At 40.2% G+C, this 19,989-nt stretch overlaps 1 protein-coding gene across 3 annotated transcripts in view; it reads left to right on the top strand.

The window, feature by feature from the left end:
• Positions 1 to 19,989, top strand: part of slit3 (slit homolog 3 (Drosophila)) — a 197,055-nt gene that overhangs the window by 26,375 nt on the left and 150,691 nt on the right. The window contains exons 1-2 of one of the 3 annotated variants that reach the window (XM_056770346.1): positions 17,687 to 17,823; positions 18,261 to 18,451. The exons of the other annotated variants lie outside the window; for them this stretch is intronic. Of the exons in view, the coding sequence (XP_056626324.1) occupies positions 18,279 to 18,451 (173 nt within the window). The 5' untranslated portion in view covers positions 17,687 to 17,823; positions 18,261 to 18,278. Of the gene's footprint in view, positions 1 to 17,686; positions 17,824 to 18,260; positions 18,452 to 19,989 lie in introns of those variants that run through there. 3 annotated transcript variants of the gene reach the window in all.

Below are 19,989 nucleotides of genomic sequence, written 5' to 3'. Positions count from 1 at the left end.
GTTTGCGTTATTCAGAGTCGACTCCCTTTTTACCAAGCCAATAACTTTGTTATTCATTCATCTTTGGATTTACAACTTGACAGACTGCTTACTTTCAAACACTGCAACATTACACACTGCATGAAATGTAATTTTCATGATCTGGTGTTATGTACTCTTTAAGACTAGTTTTGTTTTTCAGGGTCACATGACAATGAAAAGAATTAAGCATAAAAAAACAGTTCTTGTACAGTCTAAAAACAAAACCAAGATTTCGTCAAAATGCATATATGAGCAAAAGAGCATTTTTTTTCTAGAAAAAATTCAATGCGAAGAATAACACTGCAATGAGCCAGTGCAAAAACTGAACACCTGGAAGTTAAGCATTGTACGCTATAGGGAGGCTCAGAATTCTCAGGACTTGCAGGACTTCTGGTTCCATCGCTCCAAAGTCTATGGTTTTTTTTTAATGTGTTTTTGGTAAATTGCCCGAAATAAGGTCTGTGGTTAACAAAACCTCTAAATATTTAATTCTGACATAAAATACACCAATTATAACCCGCTTGTGATTTTTTTAAAGCATTACTGTGTCTCAAAAACGCTGTTTGCTTACAAGTTGCTAAATGCGAATTTGGTGGTGACGTTAGACGTCATCGTGCATATTAAGCTTACAAATAATGCAACATGTGCACAAATCTCTTAAAATGTAGATGCAGATTCATTCATGGAGTAATTAATTACAAGGGACCACATTTTGAATATAGTTTGAAAGAGTTGTCAGAGGCTTGGTGGTGGTTACGTTGATATCGAGCTACCTTAAGTGTAGTCCGTTTATAGCATCGTGTTCTCTTTTTACTTCTGCCGATTGTATTTCGGCTTCAAAAGTAACAAATGTTGTGTTCATTTGCAAAAATAAGCTTGATAGACAAAAAGTGTAAACATCATAAACCTTTGTTAATCACAGAGCATATTTTTTTCGATCTTACAAAAGTCTATGGGAATAATGTATTGGCTTTTGGTCAAGGGACAAATCGTGCTGCTTACTTCGGGTTAGCCTACAAAAATACATCAACTCTGAGGTACTGGATTGTGAACGAAATAGACCTTCGGCCAGAGGAACATCTTAAATATGTTAGCCTAGTTTCCATGAAAAGAAACTATGTAAACTAAATTTTATAAGGAATTAATGTAATAATGTTATATTCCCCATCCAGGTCCTGAATCTCTTTAAAGTCATAGAAGACCATGTGCATCCAATCAATCACTGGCCATCTGGCACCTCACCACACCAACTGTTTACAGCACCTCAAAAAACTACATCTACCAAACTTTGCACAAGTCAGAACTGTGGCTCTGCTTAAGAAACCAAATAGTTACAGTTGCACAGTTATCCTCCATCATTTGAAGATCATTAATCATTGTGTCATAATGCAGAAAGACTTCGACTTTTCGAAATTTGTAAGCACGATGTCTAGCTGTGCAGCTGTCTCCAGGTTTGCCACTGATTTATCATTTACAAGATTTGGAGTGATGGTGGACCCCAGAAACGGTTGTTGCCTCTGACTCCGCTTTATGGGCGGTGTCCCGTTTACAGACCACACTCACAGTGGTTGAGCCAAGCGTAATTAACATGACTGTAACCTTGACCAGACTGCAACTCTGAATCACTGATGTCATCATGTGGGGGATCCAGTTTGTAATGGAGGATCTGGGCTGAGGTGGCTAGGATCTCCTGAGCAGTTTAAGAGTTGGGTAATGTACTGGAATTCAGTATACTTAGTCACGTAATATGCCTGTTGCTGGAATAGAGTTTGCATAGCATTCAGCAGGTTACAAAGGACAAATTCCAGTTCATTGATACGTTTTTAAGAAGAGATTTTGAGAAATGTCTCAGTGGTTTTGTGTCCAAAAGGAAGTCAATATGGGCCAATGTTGTTTGGTTACCAACGTTCCTTTGTATTCTGCTAAAGAAAGTAATACATGTTTGGAAGAGTTATTTTTTTGTTAACTATCCCTTTAAACACTGTGCAAAATGTTGTTGACCAGCATCGTGTTCCAGCATGCAATTTCATCAGGTACTGATAAACACCCCAGTTTGGTGCAGACAAGAAGCTGAGCTGTCATTCATCACCACAGGACCTCCGTCTTGTCACCTGACCCACTTCTGGTGCCACTGTTGCGGCGGGTGTTTCTGTGGCCTCCCTGATAAGTTTGGGAGGCTAATCGCTGCGGTTTGTCACCCTGCCAGAGTACGAGTAGATGGGCCAGTTTCACTCCTTGGTATGTGTGTTATATAAATATACATAGAAATAGTCCTACACTCCATCACTGCCCGCTAAACACACAAACTAACAGGCTAGCATAATGAGTTTCGAGCAGGGTGCCTGCAAATGTGGTGCCACGCGACAGCAGCTTCTGGTGTCGTTTTCCACACTGCGCTTGTGTTCGCGATACTGCTGTTAGTCTTATTGAATGATTGTGGACTTGGTACGCTGTTCTTCATCCAATCAACACTTTGACCGAGACTATTAGTGGCATTTCCTCGGGCTGATTTCACTCACTTTCTGTGAGAACTGATGGACAGTTGTGATGGGAAGTCGAGTCCATTACTGCACTGCGATCAGTCCTGGAAGTGGAGTTGTCTTTAGTGTAGAAATCGATTCCTTTTGTGTCTTTGGGAAAATAAAACATGCTTGTGGAAACTGATGGCTGAGTGTTGTATGCTCTGACAGAATATGTGACGCTTTATAAGGCAAAGCAGCTCAACCTTTCTGTGCAGACTGTAAGCCGCATATATGTTTGGTACCTGAAAAGGACATTAAGATTATATGAATGGATCAGTTAGGGTCATATCATTTTAAGTTTTTACTTAATTAGTTTTTTCCTTTTTAGTTTTTCTGAGTTTTGTATTTTCAATGCTATTTTTACATTTGTCCATAAAAATACGGTATTCTATAGTATATTTTAACCCTACTATATAAATATTAAGGTTACTATAGTTTTTCCACAGTTAATAAATTTACTACAATTCATTATTTTATCATCTGATTTAAATTAAGCAGATTTTTATTTTGGTGGGTTGTCGAGCAGATGCTTGAGTTTCAGTGTGGTTGACAGTAGCTTCACTCAAACGGTGAAATTCTCGTAAAATAAACTTAAAACAACTCTATGGATGAAGTTCATGTATGCATGTCTTTGTATAGTAAGATAACGACAAATCCAGGAGTGTCACGCTTGTAACATGTTAAAGTTTGCAACTCATTCACTCACGGACATGCATAACAAGCAGAGGACATATTTAAATAGTAGAATTCCGCTTTTGTGATTCCTTCCATGTTTTCCCACATTGCGCAGATCATAGGGCATTAAATCCAAGGAACCAATCCAGCCTGAAAACAAGTTTTAATTGCATAAACTAAATGAAAACGAAAATAAATAAATAGTGGTGCGCTATAAGTTATCCTCACACAGGAACAAGCGCAACGACAGATGCAATTCAAACAAACAAGCAGCTCTGTCTAATGCACCTGACAAACTGTATCGCATCGCATGCATGGTACATTATCTACAATTATATGTAGCACAGACCGATTTTTTTCATAGCATTGACTATTTTTTTTCAACAGCCCTGTTGCAAATTGCAAATTTACAGTTTATTTCTAAAATTTAACACATTTTAACCATAACATTTCAATTCGTATTTTTAACAGTACAAGTCTGTAAAAATTCTGCATGAATTATGACAATTTAAGTCAGGATGTTTTTATGTGTTTTTGTTGCTCTTAGGTCATGACAAACAAGATTTTACTTATTTTTCACATACACTATTAACAAGAATTTTGAGACGCCCCCTTCTAATAAACATGTTTATCTATTCCAGTAATTCTAATCAAAACAAATTTTAATGCTATACCAGAAAATACCATACTAAATAATTTGGAATAGTTTTGGAAGGGCTTTTTCTGTTCCGAAATGACTGTACCCCTAGCTACAGTTCAATTATTTACATTTAAATTTATGCATTTGGCAGAAGCTTTTTACCCAAAGCGACTTACATTGCATTATCCTATACATTTTATACATAGGCATGTGCAATCCCCTTGGATTTTTAACCCAATGATCTTACCACTGAAAGCAGGAAAGCAATTATGGGTTTGGGTGATGAATGTTCAGTTCAAAGGTGTTCAGCTTGGTTCAGGTCTGGGGTTTATACAGACCAGTCAAGTTCTTCCACACTGAATCAATTTAATTTTGAATCTTGCTTTTTGCACAGAGGCATTGTCATGTTAAAACAAAAAAGAGTCCTAACCAAACTGTTGACATAAAATTATAAGCATACAACTCTCAAGAATATAATTATATGTTGTAGAATTAAAATATATGGGTAATGATTATTGAATTAAAGTTGTCAAATTTGTACATTAAAAGTCGGCGTCCCTACACTTTTGTCAAAACACTGTATTTTTACACACACATTTTCCAAATGCAACATCTATAGGATGATCCGCTAGTGTCTCCTATAGCGGCTATGCAAGTACTGTATGCCATCAAATGCAAAAATGCTTTTTTCTAATGTTGTACAACGTAGTGACCTCTGTGCATGAAAGTGTTGAAAACATTATTGTCTGATATTGACTGTAATGTTGTAACCATAATGAAATACTTCTCAACATAGCTATAATTTGGACTAATACTTTTTTCATTTTGCAATTTACACTTTTTGCATTTCTTCCTCTGGTCAGTCACATCCATTATTCAGTGCAATGCTTTTGGGGATTGCATACTTATTAGGGCCACTCTGCAGAGAGGGCAAGACACTGTTATTTCAGGAACTAGTGAATGACAGCTGGGCGTTAAACTCAAGGCTCTGGTCTCTGGAAGCTTTGCATCCCTCTGTGGTTTTGGCATCAGTCTATGGTGGACCTGAGTGGAACTGGCAGGACAAACATGGAAAGTGTAATTTTGTGCTGGCCCCTCTTTCAACTTCAACAAAGTGACATGTGGAAATGTGGTTGTGAAGCCTCCATTTCTAACTGTGACTATTTCCCTCACTTCAGTGAAAAGAGATCAAAAGCCAGCTGGATGTTGGAACTATGGCCTAGTGGTTAGCGCACATGCACATGATGTTAGTGGTGTTCATATGGGTAACACAGGTTTGTAGCTGAATTGTGACATGAACCATGATTCCACCTGATCCCACTTCTCCCTAAAATGTCCTGTTTTATACAAATGGCAAATATGCATTTTTACTAACTATATTTTCATCCTCACATAAGGAATACTCTCAGTTGGAGAGTTTTAACATTTTTCCCCTGTGTGTCTCGGCAGTTCCAGAGGTGTTTTATTTCTCTAAAAGAGCTAATTTCTCAAGCGCGGCTAGTCCAGCTGTTCTCATGGATGCAACATTCTAAGATAGGAGGAGGACGGACTCGTCAAGTGCTTCGACACGCTTCGACACGCCTCATTGAAAGGTTCAACCAAACCCTGAAGCGGATGTTGCGACGAGTGGTGACAGAGGATGTGCGTGACTGGGACTTCATGCTGCCTGACATGCTGTTTGGCGTCCAGGAATTACCCCAAGCATCCACAGGTTTCACACCGTTTCAACTTTTCTTTGGCCGACAGCCTAGAGGCCTGTTCGATGTGGCCAAGGAAGCGTGGGAGCAACAGCCTGCTCCTTACCGCAGCCTCATCTGACCATCCCCCAAGAGACGGTTCCATCCACTCTGTACGCCATGGCCATCCTGCTGACCGACCCAAGGGCTTGTGCAGGAACTCCGTGCCCCTAGCCCCCCTGTCTCGGTCCCTGGGAGCCTGACCAGAGCTTCCCAAACCGTTTCGGCAAAGCAATCCAATTCGCAGAGTTTCGGGGCATCCTCTCAAACTCAGTCAGAGGCAAGGATGCTCCCATGCTTTGGAACAAGATCGTCACCCTTCTGGTGAAGGAAGCGATCAAGCCCGTCCCTCCAGCAGAGATGTTCAGTGGCTTTTAGAGCCCGTACTTCATCGTCCCCAAGAAAGGCGGGGGGTTGCGCCCCATTCTACATCTGCGGAACCTGAAAAGGCACCTAAACAAGCTGCCGTTCAGGATGCTCACGCAGAGATCTATCAGATGTCAGTATTGATTAAAGGCAAACGACCTGAAGGACGCGTACTTTCATGTCTCGATCCTCCCTCGTCATCGACCGTTCCAGCGGCCCGCTTTCGAGGGACGGGCATATCAGTATTCCCTTTGGTCTGTCCCTGTCCTCACTTGTCTTTACTAAGGTCATGGAAGCCGCCCTCGCTTCCCTGCAACGACTGGCTTATCCTGGCACACTCGCGAGATCTGTTGTGTACACACAGGGACCTGGTGATCCAGCACCTAGATCGTTTGGGACTACAGATCAACCGGGAAAAGAGCAAGCTCTCCCCCATGCAGATCATCTTTTTTCACGGTATGGAACTCAACTCTGTCTCCATGACACCGCAAATAAAAAACTATTGAGCGCTCACAGTCAGTGCCGAACTGCTTGAACCTCTTCAAGCGGCAGTCAGTGGTCCACCTGATACAATTTCATAGGCTCCTGGGGCACATGGCATGCTCGTGGCAGTTAACACAGCTCGCCCGACACCTCCTCCGGTGGAGTCAACAGGTGACGAAGTCCCTGCGTGCCACACTCATCCCGGGCAACCTGAACCAGACAGGCGACACACTCTCTCGTCAGTCGATGCCTCCCGGAGAGTATAAAAAATACAATTTTGCATAGCACTCACATCTGACACTTCGCTGGAGATTGTGAAGCGGCACAGCGCCATGGCGTTTTCCATAGGAACCCCATCTGTCGGTTCGACACGACGTTAAGAGACCGACAGAAAGGGAACGTCTTGGTTACAGATGTAGCCTCTGTTCCCTGAAAGAGGGAACGAGACCTTGTGTCCTTCATGCCACAACACGTGCCGCCCGCTGCAGCAGTCGAGAGAGGCTCTCAGGCTCCTCAGCCCAAAGGTGAATGAATGCAGCACACCGTCTCCCTTTTATACACGGATAACAGGCTGACTGGATAGATAGACAGGCAGATAGATGATGGACATGCCCCTACTTGGTTTTGTTTAAAATGTGGCCCCTAAGCCTATTCCTGAGCATTTATTGCAAATCCAAGTTAAAGTGGGCATATGGCGCAATACGTGTTCTTATGTGTCTTTGGTGTGTTATAAGATGCCCATGCATGTATAAATCATGTAAAATTGCAAAAATGAAGGTGTCGGAACAAAGATTCATTCTATCTAAAAGTGAATGCTCACCCAGACCTGCCTGAAACACCTCGCGTAACCACACCCCTACAAATCTACGTCAGTTTGTGATTTGACTAAGACCACCCAAATGTTTACGCAAGTGTAGAGAGATTCAATAAAAGAAAGGAAGGAGACGGAAACCGGAAGACATTTAAACATTTAATAAAGTAATTACAGCCAGGGGGCCCCTCAAAGCCGACCGCCGGCGAACAAAATATAAATACAAATACAAACATGTTCGGGCCCGGTCCTCTCTCTTCGACGGTCCGGTCACTCGTTCTCTTATATGCTCCCGATCTCCTACGTCAGCGGTTCTCAACCCAGGTCCTCGCACCCCCCCGCTCTGCATATTTTGTATGCTTCTCCTACCGCTTCGGAGGTTTGTTCAATACGCCCGTAAGAGCCCTGCGAAGTAAACATCACTATATATTCTGCCATAATTCCAGTTCAAAATGGGCATAATGTTGCGCAAATCTCAAGATTACGGTTAAATAACCCTTCAATCTTCTGTAGTAGGTTTTGTCTGTTTGAAGACGCTGCAGGCAGTAGTGTTGCGCAAATTGGTGTTCTTAAATTAACGTCAGCCGATTTCCTGTGAACACAGTTCAGGGAACACGTCAATCGGAACGCGGTTCATTCATTGAGCTCTCTTCTAATGAGCTAGTGTTTTAAATCAGGTGTGTTAAACAAGAGAGTAACAAAAAACATGCAGAGCGGGGGGGGGGGGCGCAAGGACCAGGGTTGAGAACCGCTGTCCTACATGATTCGATACCGGTGCGTGCACAGCTGGTGCTCATTAACAATCACTCACCAGTCTCGAACCACGGTCTCGCCCCGCCTACTCCACTACAGCAAGTAAGGTGTCCGTACCTTTCATTACAATTGCTTTGGAACCTGATGTTCCAAATATGGTAAGAGTCATTACATTTCCTTCACGTCCTTGCAGTATTCAACCAATCACTATGCACTTGTTAACTGGCCAATCATAGCACACGTCGCTTTTCACAGCGATGAGCGAGAAAATCTGAGCGTTTCAGAGAAGCGGCGCAAAGAGGAGATACGAACATGCACGTTTTGGGAAATACAGCGTTTTTTTAACCTTTAATCGGGTATACACATTGCATTACATCTAAAACAAAGGATAATATTTGTTTTAGCAGTGTCATATGACCCCTTTAAACAAAACCAGTCCAAAGAGGATGAGAAAGATTATTTCTATTATAAATCATCCAAGGTTGACAGTGGTATATATGCTTTCTTCAGATTATTCGAAGCACAGGATTGGCATTACAAAACCGGGAGGGTGTTCCCTTTCAAAATACAAGATGATCATACAAAGTGATATAGTTCAATCCAGCTGTAACACATCATGACAAGCTGAGGCTGCTTTTAGTAATCTTTTCTGTCACCTTACTACCAGATCCAGAATTCACACAAACTGTTGTCAACAAAGAAAAAGAACAAAGCAGTAGCACAATGCAGCTGACTGCAATATACTGTATTTAGTCAGGTGGAATAAATTAATGAACTCAATCCTGTAGATTCACACTTTACAATAATCAAAAGCATACAGCCCATTCAGATCAACAGGGGGATTTTTATAAGACACACTTAGTGCACCCACAGCGAACTGGCACATTTAACATCCTATGGAATCCTGTCAAAGTCCTGTTTCCATGTATGCCTTGCAACACTAGTGGCATTTTTAAAGCGGCATGTTAAGAGGTAATCACTGCTGAAGTTTTCAAAAAAAATTGCAAAAGTACTGCAATCCCCACGCTGTTTCCTGAAGTAGGCCAACCGGTCTGATCAGCCTCGGGACTATTTCTTCGGTGGCGCACAATTGCGGTTTTATGGACTGGAGTCCTTCCCGAGTCATATAATTCACCACACAATGTTGCATTTGCTCAGATTTTTCTCTCATCTCTTTTCCCATTCTTTGTACAGTGGAGCCACTGTAAACATAATATCAGGCTTTATTTAGCCAGAGCCTCGGTGCCCATGTTAGACTGCGGCCCACTTGCTTACTGAAGGATTGAGTTCCCATTGCCAGTTCAGCTCTGATAATTGTTTTCCTTGGGCCTGGGCCACTCGAGGCATTTCCAGCCCATTCAAGTAAACAGCAACACAGCTGCTAAACTCTCCTGTCAATGAAAAAGTTCTTGGCACTCGACCGCCACATTCCAGGGTTCTCCTCATAATGTGCGGCATTTCTAATTTTCTCATGTTGACAAAAGTCTGAGGGAGAAAAGGAGGACATTGTTTAGCCTTGTTGAGCTTTTGTGTGGATTCACCCTCTCTGAACCGCAAGGCTTTCTCAAACACCCTCTCGCTGCTACCAACAGGGACCTCTCAGACCTCTGTTCTTTGGCTATTCTCTCACGGACAAAAATCACTTTTTCAAGTTGGGTTAATTAAAATGCTTTGCAGGGTATATCTAACCTCGCCATTTCTCAATGGCTCGTTCGACGCGCCTCTGGAAAAAGGCCTTGTTTCCTTGATTTAAAACTGCGAAACCCTCCAAAGGTCCACTTGTGTTGCAGTTGGCTTCATTTCGGATCTCTGAAATGCTTATGGGGAAACGGTGAGGCCAGCCAAGCAGGAAAGTGATAGACTTAGCACAGATTTGACAATTAATAACAATTCCTGGTCAGACTGAATTTCAAGAGAGTTAAAAACAGACCGTCAGGCAATCACGGTACTGTGAGAGATGGATGTTGGCCAGCACGAGGTCAGCTCTGTTGACTGCAGTCTCATGAAGAAATGAAAAAGCGGAGTGTCTACGGGCCTGCCTGTGATGTCTACAAATAGCCCTCTAATGGCTGTTCGCTAATGGTTGCTCCTGGTTAAACTGTTCCAACAAAACATGTGAAACACGTTCGACCAGACATTTCCCAAAACTTCGCTATAGAGTCTGATGAATGCTTATGTCAACAGCTCTGAGTAGGATGGATGGAGGAAGTGGAGGTCAGTGCAGATGGTCTGCATGTGCTGGACTCAATCAGGATTCTGATCTTAGAGGTTGGTGTTAATTACAGATTATTACTGAACCAAAAAAACATGTCGGGTTGGATAATTTGGCCAGGGACAATCGCAATTATTAGTGACAGTTTTGCTGACAGCTTTGAGACTAGGGTACACAATTCACTTTTATCCATTGGTCAGAATAGTAAGCGAATTGTGAATTTCTGTGAATTGAAAATATATATGAAAATCTATTTTTTAAACCAGTTTGTCCAGTTTTATTTTCTGCAATTAAACATTAATTTTATTTGTGATTTAGGGAAAAAGGTTTGCAGTATTTTATAGAACGAAACAAAAAAGATAATTTCACACAGTTAGTTCTGAAAAACTGAAAATAACAGTGGTGTCTAGTTTTTCAAGGGCTTAATTCTGTCCTTCAAAGTTTAGAGTCATTTAATTTATTCTTTACTTTTTTCAAATGTTAGAAGCAAACTTATCAAAATATAGTTACACAAATTATTTAAATTACAACTATGTGAATTGTCTTAAAACTAGTGGTGGGCATAGATTTTTTTTTATTATTAAAATGGCTCATTTGAATTCTGCCGAAGGCATTCAGAATATGTGTGCCACCCAAATAATGACTAAAATTAAGTCTTTGAGAACGGGTGTCTCAAGCCAGGTGGCGCATTAGAACAGGGGCTCATCTCCTGTTTCCAAAATGCATCACAAACTGCTTGAGAAAGCTGTTCTACTATGATAATTGGTGATGAAAATAAATTATGTTCAATAAGATGTACTTGTGTTTACTTCCGCATTAGCTAAGGGGTGCTTTGCGTTTAGGTGGTACATGAGACTGGAAGAGCTCCTACAGTACATTTACATTTAGTCATTTAGCAGACGCTTTTATCCAAAGCAACTTACAAAGAGTTAGGGAGCAACAAGCGATATGTCATACAGGAGCCATAATACATTAGGTTCCAATACAAATTTACTGGTTTCAACTAAAGCTAGACCACTACCTGTTGAGAGAAAGTTTTTTTTTAAACCAATTCCGCATTGCACAAGGTGCAAACAACCTTAGTCTTGTCGATGTTTCCATTGGGAAGCTTCTTAAAAATAAATTTTCCCTGAAGCAACCCAGCGGCTTCAAAGCTGCATCCATGTTAGCACGTCACGTTTGATGTGGTAATTTCACAGTAACGTTATGTTGTGTTCAGACCAAACGCGAATGGCGCGTCAAGCGCGAGTGATTTACATGTTAAGTCAATGCACAGACGCGATAGACCTACTTGCAGCGCGAATCGCGCGAATGAAGCCCTGTATGGAAGCAAATAAGAGACATAATGTTTTGAAATTTAACAGCCTATGAATACTTGATTTTGAATTATTTTACTTTGGAAACCATGTATCTGAATTTATTTGTTTCGAATTTACCTCTATGAAATTTAAATATGAAAATTCTTGATTTCCAATTTAAAAACCTGAATTTAATGCTCACAAATTCAGATACAAAAAAAATCAACTTACAGAATTTCAGATAAAATACATTCAGATTGATCAAATTTGATTGCTCTTATTCAGATCTCAAATTTCAAGTTAATACTTTTCAAAGAAAACATATGTCTAATTCGACTGCTCAAATTCAGATCGAAAAATTCAAGTTAAATATTCACATGGTAACATCCGGGCTACCCAGGATAGGAAAAACAGTTGAGCCCAGAGCCCGTCTGCAATTGAACCGAACCATTGAACCGAACCAATGAACCGAACCGACGTCGGTCGAGAACTAATAATAATAATAGTTCCAAAAAATAATTAGCAACAACATACTTTTGTTCTATAGAGTCTGATTGCACATAAACAGCAAACTTACCGGAGCGCCTTCGTTTTCCCTAGAAGTCATCTTCTTTACAGGTTTAATATCCGTGCCTTGACCTTTTCTTGGATCATGACAGACAGTCAGGTTGTCATGCTCTGATAGGCCGCCCGATGTCGGTTCATTGGTTCGGTTCAATGGCGATTTGATTTGCCTTCGCAGCAAATAGTTCTTGCTTTCGTGTTTGATTAGATTAAAGGACTCTGAGATGAGCGAGACCATAAGCCTCTCGCTATGACCTCTCTTTAAATTCAACCTATAATCATCTCATCACTATATCCATCCATATTACCTTACATGAATATTGCTCTATCCCTGAGTGAGGGTCTGGGAAGCATCACAGGAGGGGTGTCAAGTTTATCAACGAGACGTGCGCCTCACCACAGCGACATCACTTCTCCATCCCCCCATATGCAAATTGAACTCCAGCCGCATTAAAAAATGGAGGCAGAACAGCCAACAGCTGGGCTCAGCTCTTTTCAGTATTGGGGTCCGTGATATCTCCCTAGTAAATTGTATCATCAATCTTCCAGTCATACCTGGGGGAAAAGTCTTACGTGGTATCTTCAGGGTTAGCCCCACATATGGAACTGTTTATCTTCCTGGTAGTGGCATGGAGAACGTAAGGGCACCAGATATATCCCACCTCCCACCCGTCCGCTTCTCAACCAAAAAGATCAACACTATTAACCACTTCCACATTAGAAACCTCTGACTGTACCGCTGAGCCTGTCCAATCGCAAACTTCCTACAACGGGAGACAGGTCTGCTAGACTTGGATATTTTTCTTGGAATTATTTTTCTTCCAGTAATTTCCATTCCAATTGTTCCTGTGCTGAACAGCAATGCAGATTTTTAAAACATAAATTTTTCTGACATGAGTAATTGAGAAGAAGGGAGTGAGAAGTGTTGTAGGAATGTTTGCGTCTCAAGGCTTTGCGTCAGATGTGACACATTTGACATCAAAGACAGGTCAAAGATCAAATGTGTAAAAAAGATCGCCTCAGGTTTGGCCAACCCGACGATGTCTGCAGGCCTTGGCAGTTGGGGTGGAATGTGAGCTTGCAGAATTACAAACAAATCTTTCGACAGGACTGTGGCAACATCTGGCGATAGTTTTTTCCATGTGTTTGTTTGCTAAAGCTAAAAGACAAATATCAAAAAGAGCGTACACGCCGATTAAGATCTCTTACTGTTTTGTGGATTCACCTACCATTTCTGGCTGTCTGAAACTCAAAAGGGGCCCGAGCCTGACAGCGTGTGTCCGGGGGACCCCGGGCTGTTGTTGCTGGCAGGCCCCTGTCACAACTCTCCACCTCAAATGCTCTCTCTCGCCCTCCGCCCGCCAGTTCGTAGAATCTAGGACAATGTGCATGTAATTATCAGTCGTATGTGGCAGAAGCAGCTGAGGTCTTGCTGCCTCGTGGCCACATGTAGCGCCGGATCTGAAGGCTCACATGCAGAACGCCGGGCCTCTGGTTGAAGCGGCCACCGTGCAGACAACAGGAGTCTACAGCGGAGGCCGTCATTTCAATTATCACCCAGCACCAGTTCACAGAGGTGCCAGACCATGCAAACTGATCCAGACTTCCCATTCGGGTTCTGTGTACACATTACTATTAGGAAAGAATTAAGGAAATTTACAACCATATAACCATCAAGTAAATTTTGCTGTGGAATTAAATTCTTGACTGTTTCCCTCAGTCCCGCGTGAGCAAAAAGGGAGCAAATTTTCGACTCAGGAAAATGAGAAATCCTTCCCTGGTCTCCCCGGTTTCAAAACCACAGGATGACAATGCCTAAACTGTCAAAGAGAGACAATATATAGACTGAGGGAAACACCATATAAGACAGTTCCCCCACGGCATTGCTGAAAAGTTTGGATTTCTTTTTATGTTCGAGTGTTCCATTTAAAAAGTTGACTCATGTCTCATGGCATGCTAATGGCTTCCGACAGGTCTTTGGCTCTTCCCTTTCCTGCCAGAAACACTGGTCGGCAACATCCATGCCAAGTCTTTCCACGATCTTGCCGTTCGCTTCCTTCGATCGCAATGCAGAAATTTAAAAGGTCAGTTTGATGTTAACTGACCGGCCTTAACTCACAAAACTCGTATCACTTTACCTAGTTTTGACATTTAAAGTGTATATTTCACTGCTATTTGTGTTCAGTTTGATGAATAACCTTTTAAGTTAACTATGACTTTTTTGACGTAGCCAAGTTGTGATGAAAATCCGCAGACACGGTCGTCTTTCCAGTGCATTATGTCTTAAATGTGTTATGGGTACAGTTTTTAAAGCTGATAGAAGTTCATCCATATCTGAAACTTCTCTCATAATTTACTCACCCTCAAATTTATTGCGTCTCAGATGTCCTTTCTATAGCGGAACGCAAACAAATAATTTCTTATACAACTCAAAATGGTGAAGCTCCAAAAAGCACATCCATCAATCATTTAAAGTAAACTAAATGGGTTAATAATTGTCTTCTAAAGCAAACTGATATTGATGGCAGCAAGATATATTAAGATATGGCAGCACTTCAATAATTTTGAATCTACTAAACTCTCAAAAAGGATGTGCTATGCTTTTTAACAAATTATGTGTCATTTTGAAGACATTTTGTGTTCGTTTTGTATTAAATAAATGAATGGGACATCACAAGTTGTTTTAAGAATGTACTTTCATATGCGTATTTTGTCACAAGACCGAAGAATCAATAAGATTAAAAAAAAACATTGTGGATTCAACAACAACAGTGCCCTTATGTTTGAAAGAACCACATTGATCTATATGTTACCATGTACACATGACATATGAATTTCTAAATAATGAAATATGAAATAATTTCTCACACACATATTATAAAAGCATAGTTCAACCCTAAAATGAAACCGGTATGACCACAAAAGAAGATTTGTTAAACAACGCTGGTAACCAAACAACATTGACTTCCTTTGTAATGTAACAAATCCATTAAGATGTTTCTTTAAAAAAAAATTGTGTGCTTGAATAACATAAGGAATCATTTAATAAATTAAAATAATTCATACAATTAATGAAACTGCAGGACATTAATAATGGATGGATGTGTTTTTTGGAGCTTTGCTATGTTGACCTCAATATGACGGGATTTTACTGTAAACTGATTTGTTTGTGTTTAATTAAAGAAAGGAAGACATATACATCTGGGACAGCATGAGGGTAAGTAAATAAAAAATCTTTTTTTATATTTTGGGGAACTTTTCCTGGAACTCTGTCATTGCTACAGCACCAACAAATGATTTTCAGCCATGCTTCATGCTTCAATATGCCTATTTTGTATTTGGCGCTCGTTTGTACTTGGCGCTCGTTTGTACGTTGTCTCTGAATTATCAAAACACTTCTCAAAATGTTTGTAACAGATGCGAAAAACGCAGAAAATCGGACCCAGTTTTCTATGACAGCCAAAAATATCTGAGGCAGTTTGTAAATGTGATTATTACACGGCTCGTTGGAATGCTTGATTCTGATTGGCCAGTTGCGACATTTCCAGGTTCGTTATTCCCATATAACAACCACTCAAAACAGATGATACACGGTAACCTGGATGCAGTAAATCATTTTGACAATTTTTTTTGACAATTTAAATATACTGCATGTTACATATTCATATGACAGTATATTTACAAATGAGTTAATTTGTAACCTGTTTGTGAATGTTGTGTCTTACATTAAAACCGAAAGTAACAGGTTTCCCTCACAGAAGGTCTGAATTCTGCGATAAAAATTAGCGAATAAAATATTTCAAATTCACGTTTTTTCCCGTGTGGTAAGTAGCCATGTAATAAGCGGGATAATGTACAATCTAACTTGACACAACATGAGGTCATATTTATTTTTTAACGTGCGGACATTTTGGATGCAAATTCCGGATTCAATGTCCACTGTCCTTTACACTTCCCCTGCCTGCCGTTGATGAGAGAATTAGATAGTCTCTCCTCAAACTCCAGAACCAAACCATTGTTTCAAACAGTATTGCTAAATTGGGCTGGTCAGGAGGAGTCTTAAACAACCAGAGCAGTGTTTTAATTGGACCAAGGCCACAACGTTTACACTTTTCATCAACCTGCAAATGCTTACATCTAGCTGTCTCTGCATATTAGGTCAAGACAGGATAAATAATTCTAACATTGACAAAATTAAACTATTCAGCTTTTAACACTTTATAACACTGTATGTTTAGCATTAGACCGGCTGTTATTTTTCTCGGGTTTCAAAATCACCCGTGCGTCCTGTCCACAGTGCAGTTTTTCACTCCTGACAGCACAGAATAGGTAAATTAAATACACGTTCTTAATGAAGACGTACATTTGAGTCTGTTGGATGCATCTGCTGCTGTGTGTAGTAATCGTGCTTGAGTGTTTAGCACGGCTGTTTGGGGGTCACTCTGTGGATAAGAGTTCTTTGTTTTAAGGTCGGACCCGAGTACACATGTGGATTATTGAGATCCATTGTATGCCCATTCTCTAGTGTTCCACAGGTGGAAGCTCTCTAGACATTCCTCACTCCTGACATGAAGAAGCTAAAAGAATAAAGCAGCCTGTAAATCTGGCACATCACCCTTATTGACACAAATCACAGATTTACGGACTCGCAGCCATGTGTGTGTGTGCAATAAAGGAAGTGTAAAGCATATGTTTTGCAGCCTAACCTCACGCACGTACCTGTGGTCTGATTCAATCTACTCAGGGTGTTAAACAAGTATTCTCTGTGTGCTTTAAAACCATTATTGAGGGAAGTCCTGCCCTTACACATCTGTCACCTTCTTCCGAATGTTTATCAAGCCCCAGGAGCAAGCAGGTCTTTTCAAGCTCCTGTTAAAAAATAATCCCCCTTATTTTTTAACTGTCCTTAATATTTGAGTGGTTTCTTTTTTGTAATGTCTTGCAAAATAAGACACACAGACATAATATTTTGAATTAGAATATTAATAAACGTCCCTGAAATGAAAAACAAACCACAGTTTAGCCTACTCCAACATCATAACCATACTAATCTTCTCAATATGGCAAAACCACCAGTCTGTAACATTTAGTTAGATGAAGTTTCTCACCAAACGGGGGCGCTACGACTGCAAAATGTGATTAAAAAATCATGGAGAGAAAAAAATGTAAAGTGTTTTAAGACTGACAGCCTGACAGGACAAAAATATGTAATCTGTGGACTTTTTAGTCTGTGAGTTATTGGGTGGTTAATTTGAATATAGTGTTTCAGTATTTAATATCTTAATCTTGGTTTAATAACACGTCTGCATTCCTTTGCTTGCACTCTGCCTCTGCTTGTTTGGTTAATGCAATTCTTTCTGTACTCAGTTTTATAGGCTTCTTTTAATTATTTTGTAATTGATTTTCAACATTTTAAAAGCAGCCTCTAAAGTGTGCTTAATCTTAACATTGGCACTGTCGCAATTTTAAATCGAGTCAGTTTTATATTAGATTATTCACTTAGAAGTCCGACTTTGATTCGTCTCAAAATGCAACCGATAACCATGTCACTTTATTATTTTAACGCTAAGGTTTGTAATTCATTACTTTGTGTTTATCCCTCAGAGTTAACGAGCATTTTGTGTGGGCTGACCTGAGTTATTTGAAGAGCTCCCAAAAACTTTTCGAGTCGGGACCCCAGATATCCCTGCATGACATCACGCAGATGAGCCAGTAGGAGTTTGGGGGCTGGAAATGAAATAGGTACGAGCTCCGCTCAACTTTCTCAAATCACTATCAATGAGGATTTGCATGCTGGACCTTAAAAGCGGAATCGCCGCACAATGATTTTCAATTCCTTCGGACATTTGAATATGTTTTCCACGGGACTTTATTCTTATTAGTCAGTGATGTGCGTTTGCAACTTTTGATGCGCATCTTTTCAGCGGTGTGGAGACACAGATGCGACTTTACATTTGAATGAGCAAAGCTTTTTTCCTGAGCAAAGCTTTTTCCTGATGTATTTTTATAAGTTTTCAGAGTTGGAGCTATCGGTTTAATACGCTGTTGGTTTCTTCTTCCCTCGTTTTACCTGGAGACTTTTGCGCTCTGGACCTGACTGATTCTGTTTAAAGGAGCATACATTCGCTTTGTGTTATTAGTTAGTTTTATTTAATTTTTGTTTTCCTTTTTGCAATAAGGCTGCTATCAGAGGATCTATGATGCGGTGGGTGAAGTCTTGTGGAATAATAACTCTGCTGTGCGCGTATCTGTGCTATGTCTCTGTGAATGGATGCCCGCATAAGTGCAGTTGTTCGGGTTCTCATGTGGATTGTCAGGGTCAAGGTTTCAAGACTGTACCCAAGGGAATCCCAAGGAATGCCGAAAGACTGTAAGTACGCTGCTTCGCTTTATCTTGCCACCGATAACACATGCATGTCAGCGGCGGTGCGTCTCTGTTCATGATACAGATTCTCGTCCTTTGAGAGACTTTCAGAACTGTACGAAATTTGGCAACACATTACATTTACAATAGCATATGTATGTTTTGTTTGTACAACAATCATAGTTACTTTTAGTTGCGCGTTGTAATTGCAAGCAGCGCGCCACAAAATATTGCAGCGTGCACAGGCAGTTTATTTGTATTGCAAATACTTAATACAGAGACAAGACCCGCAGATTGACGCAAAGCGTGATTTAAAGTATTAAGCGGAGGAAAATTTATTAAATGAGATGTTAAAATTTGTATAGGCTAGTTAATCAAATGTTCAATAGTCCAATTTCTGATTGGAACATTCCGTCTGTAAATTGGTGTAAACATACGAGATATAGGCTACACATAATTAATAATTATTAGTTTAGGAAAGACAGCAACAAAAAAAAAAATTTATAACACTGTTTTATGTGAACATATTTTAACATACATGTCGGCTATTTTATAGGTTATCATAATTAGACTCATTCATAGAGCATTTTTTTAATAAATCTATTAATACTTTACATTCAGCATTTTGTGGTAATTAGAGCTTTTGATGAGTTTGGAGGTTTTCATTTAAAATAATATTTGTGATTTTTAGAAACGAGAGTAATTGTTCATTTAAATGTAATGCGGTAATACTAATATGACGGATTCTTTCATCCGGTTTAATATGTTTATACAAACATTAACATGATTAATGGACAAACGTTGTGAATGTGTGTGTTTCTTGGCCAAATTAGTTGAAAAGTTGGGGAACTTAAAGTCCGTTGAGGGGCGCATTGCAGCTGAATAGTGACTCTCTAATGTGTTAAGATTAGTTCTAACCATTGGTGGACTTGGCTGCGAAAACATCCGTAGTTTCCACCTGCATGTCTGTCATATCCCATGATAGCCTTACTAAAGTATTACTATCATCTGTTTCGAGGAGAAATAATTCTTTGATATGATATGAATGACATTCAAAGGCCAGAAGTCTGGCTGAACCTTATAACCTTTGATCCCCAGAGGCCTTTTCAGTGGAATTTTTCATGTGGAGAGAAAAATAAATAAGGGTCATAACCCTGTGTATATTGGATTTGTTTTAATATATAGCATGTCAGCTTCATTCCTGTTTAAACTAGGGACAGATGCAAGACTCAGAATGTTTGACAAGCCCTAGATAAAATGCTTTTGCAGTGGTAGTGTATCGTGACAAATTTTCTCCATTAAAAACAAAGTGAATCATTTCAAGTTCTACACGGAGTTACAGCGCCTGTAACTTAACGGCAGTTTTTCACTCTTTTAAAAGTCCAGGTGGACCTGACTCGGTGTCTCTGGGGTAAGATTAACACGACAGCAGTGTTACCAGAGCACCCAGGACTGTTGATTTAACTGTAATGACTGCACCTCTGCGCTGAGCAATGCCAGTTTACCCACAATTCCACACTTCAGGCACATTTCCCTCTAATAAA

Source organism: Triplophysa dalaica, chromosome 16 (assembly GCF_015846415.1).
Source record: "Triplophysa dalaica isolate WHDGS20190420 chromosome 16, ASM1584641v1, whole genome shotgun sequence".
NCBI lineage: Eukaryota > Metazoa > Chordata > Actinopteri > Cypriniformes > Nemacheilidae > Triplophysa > Triplophysa dalaica.
This window is presented reverse-complemented; position numbering and strand designations above follow the sequence as displayed.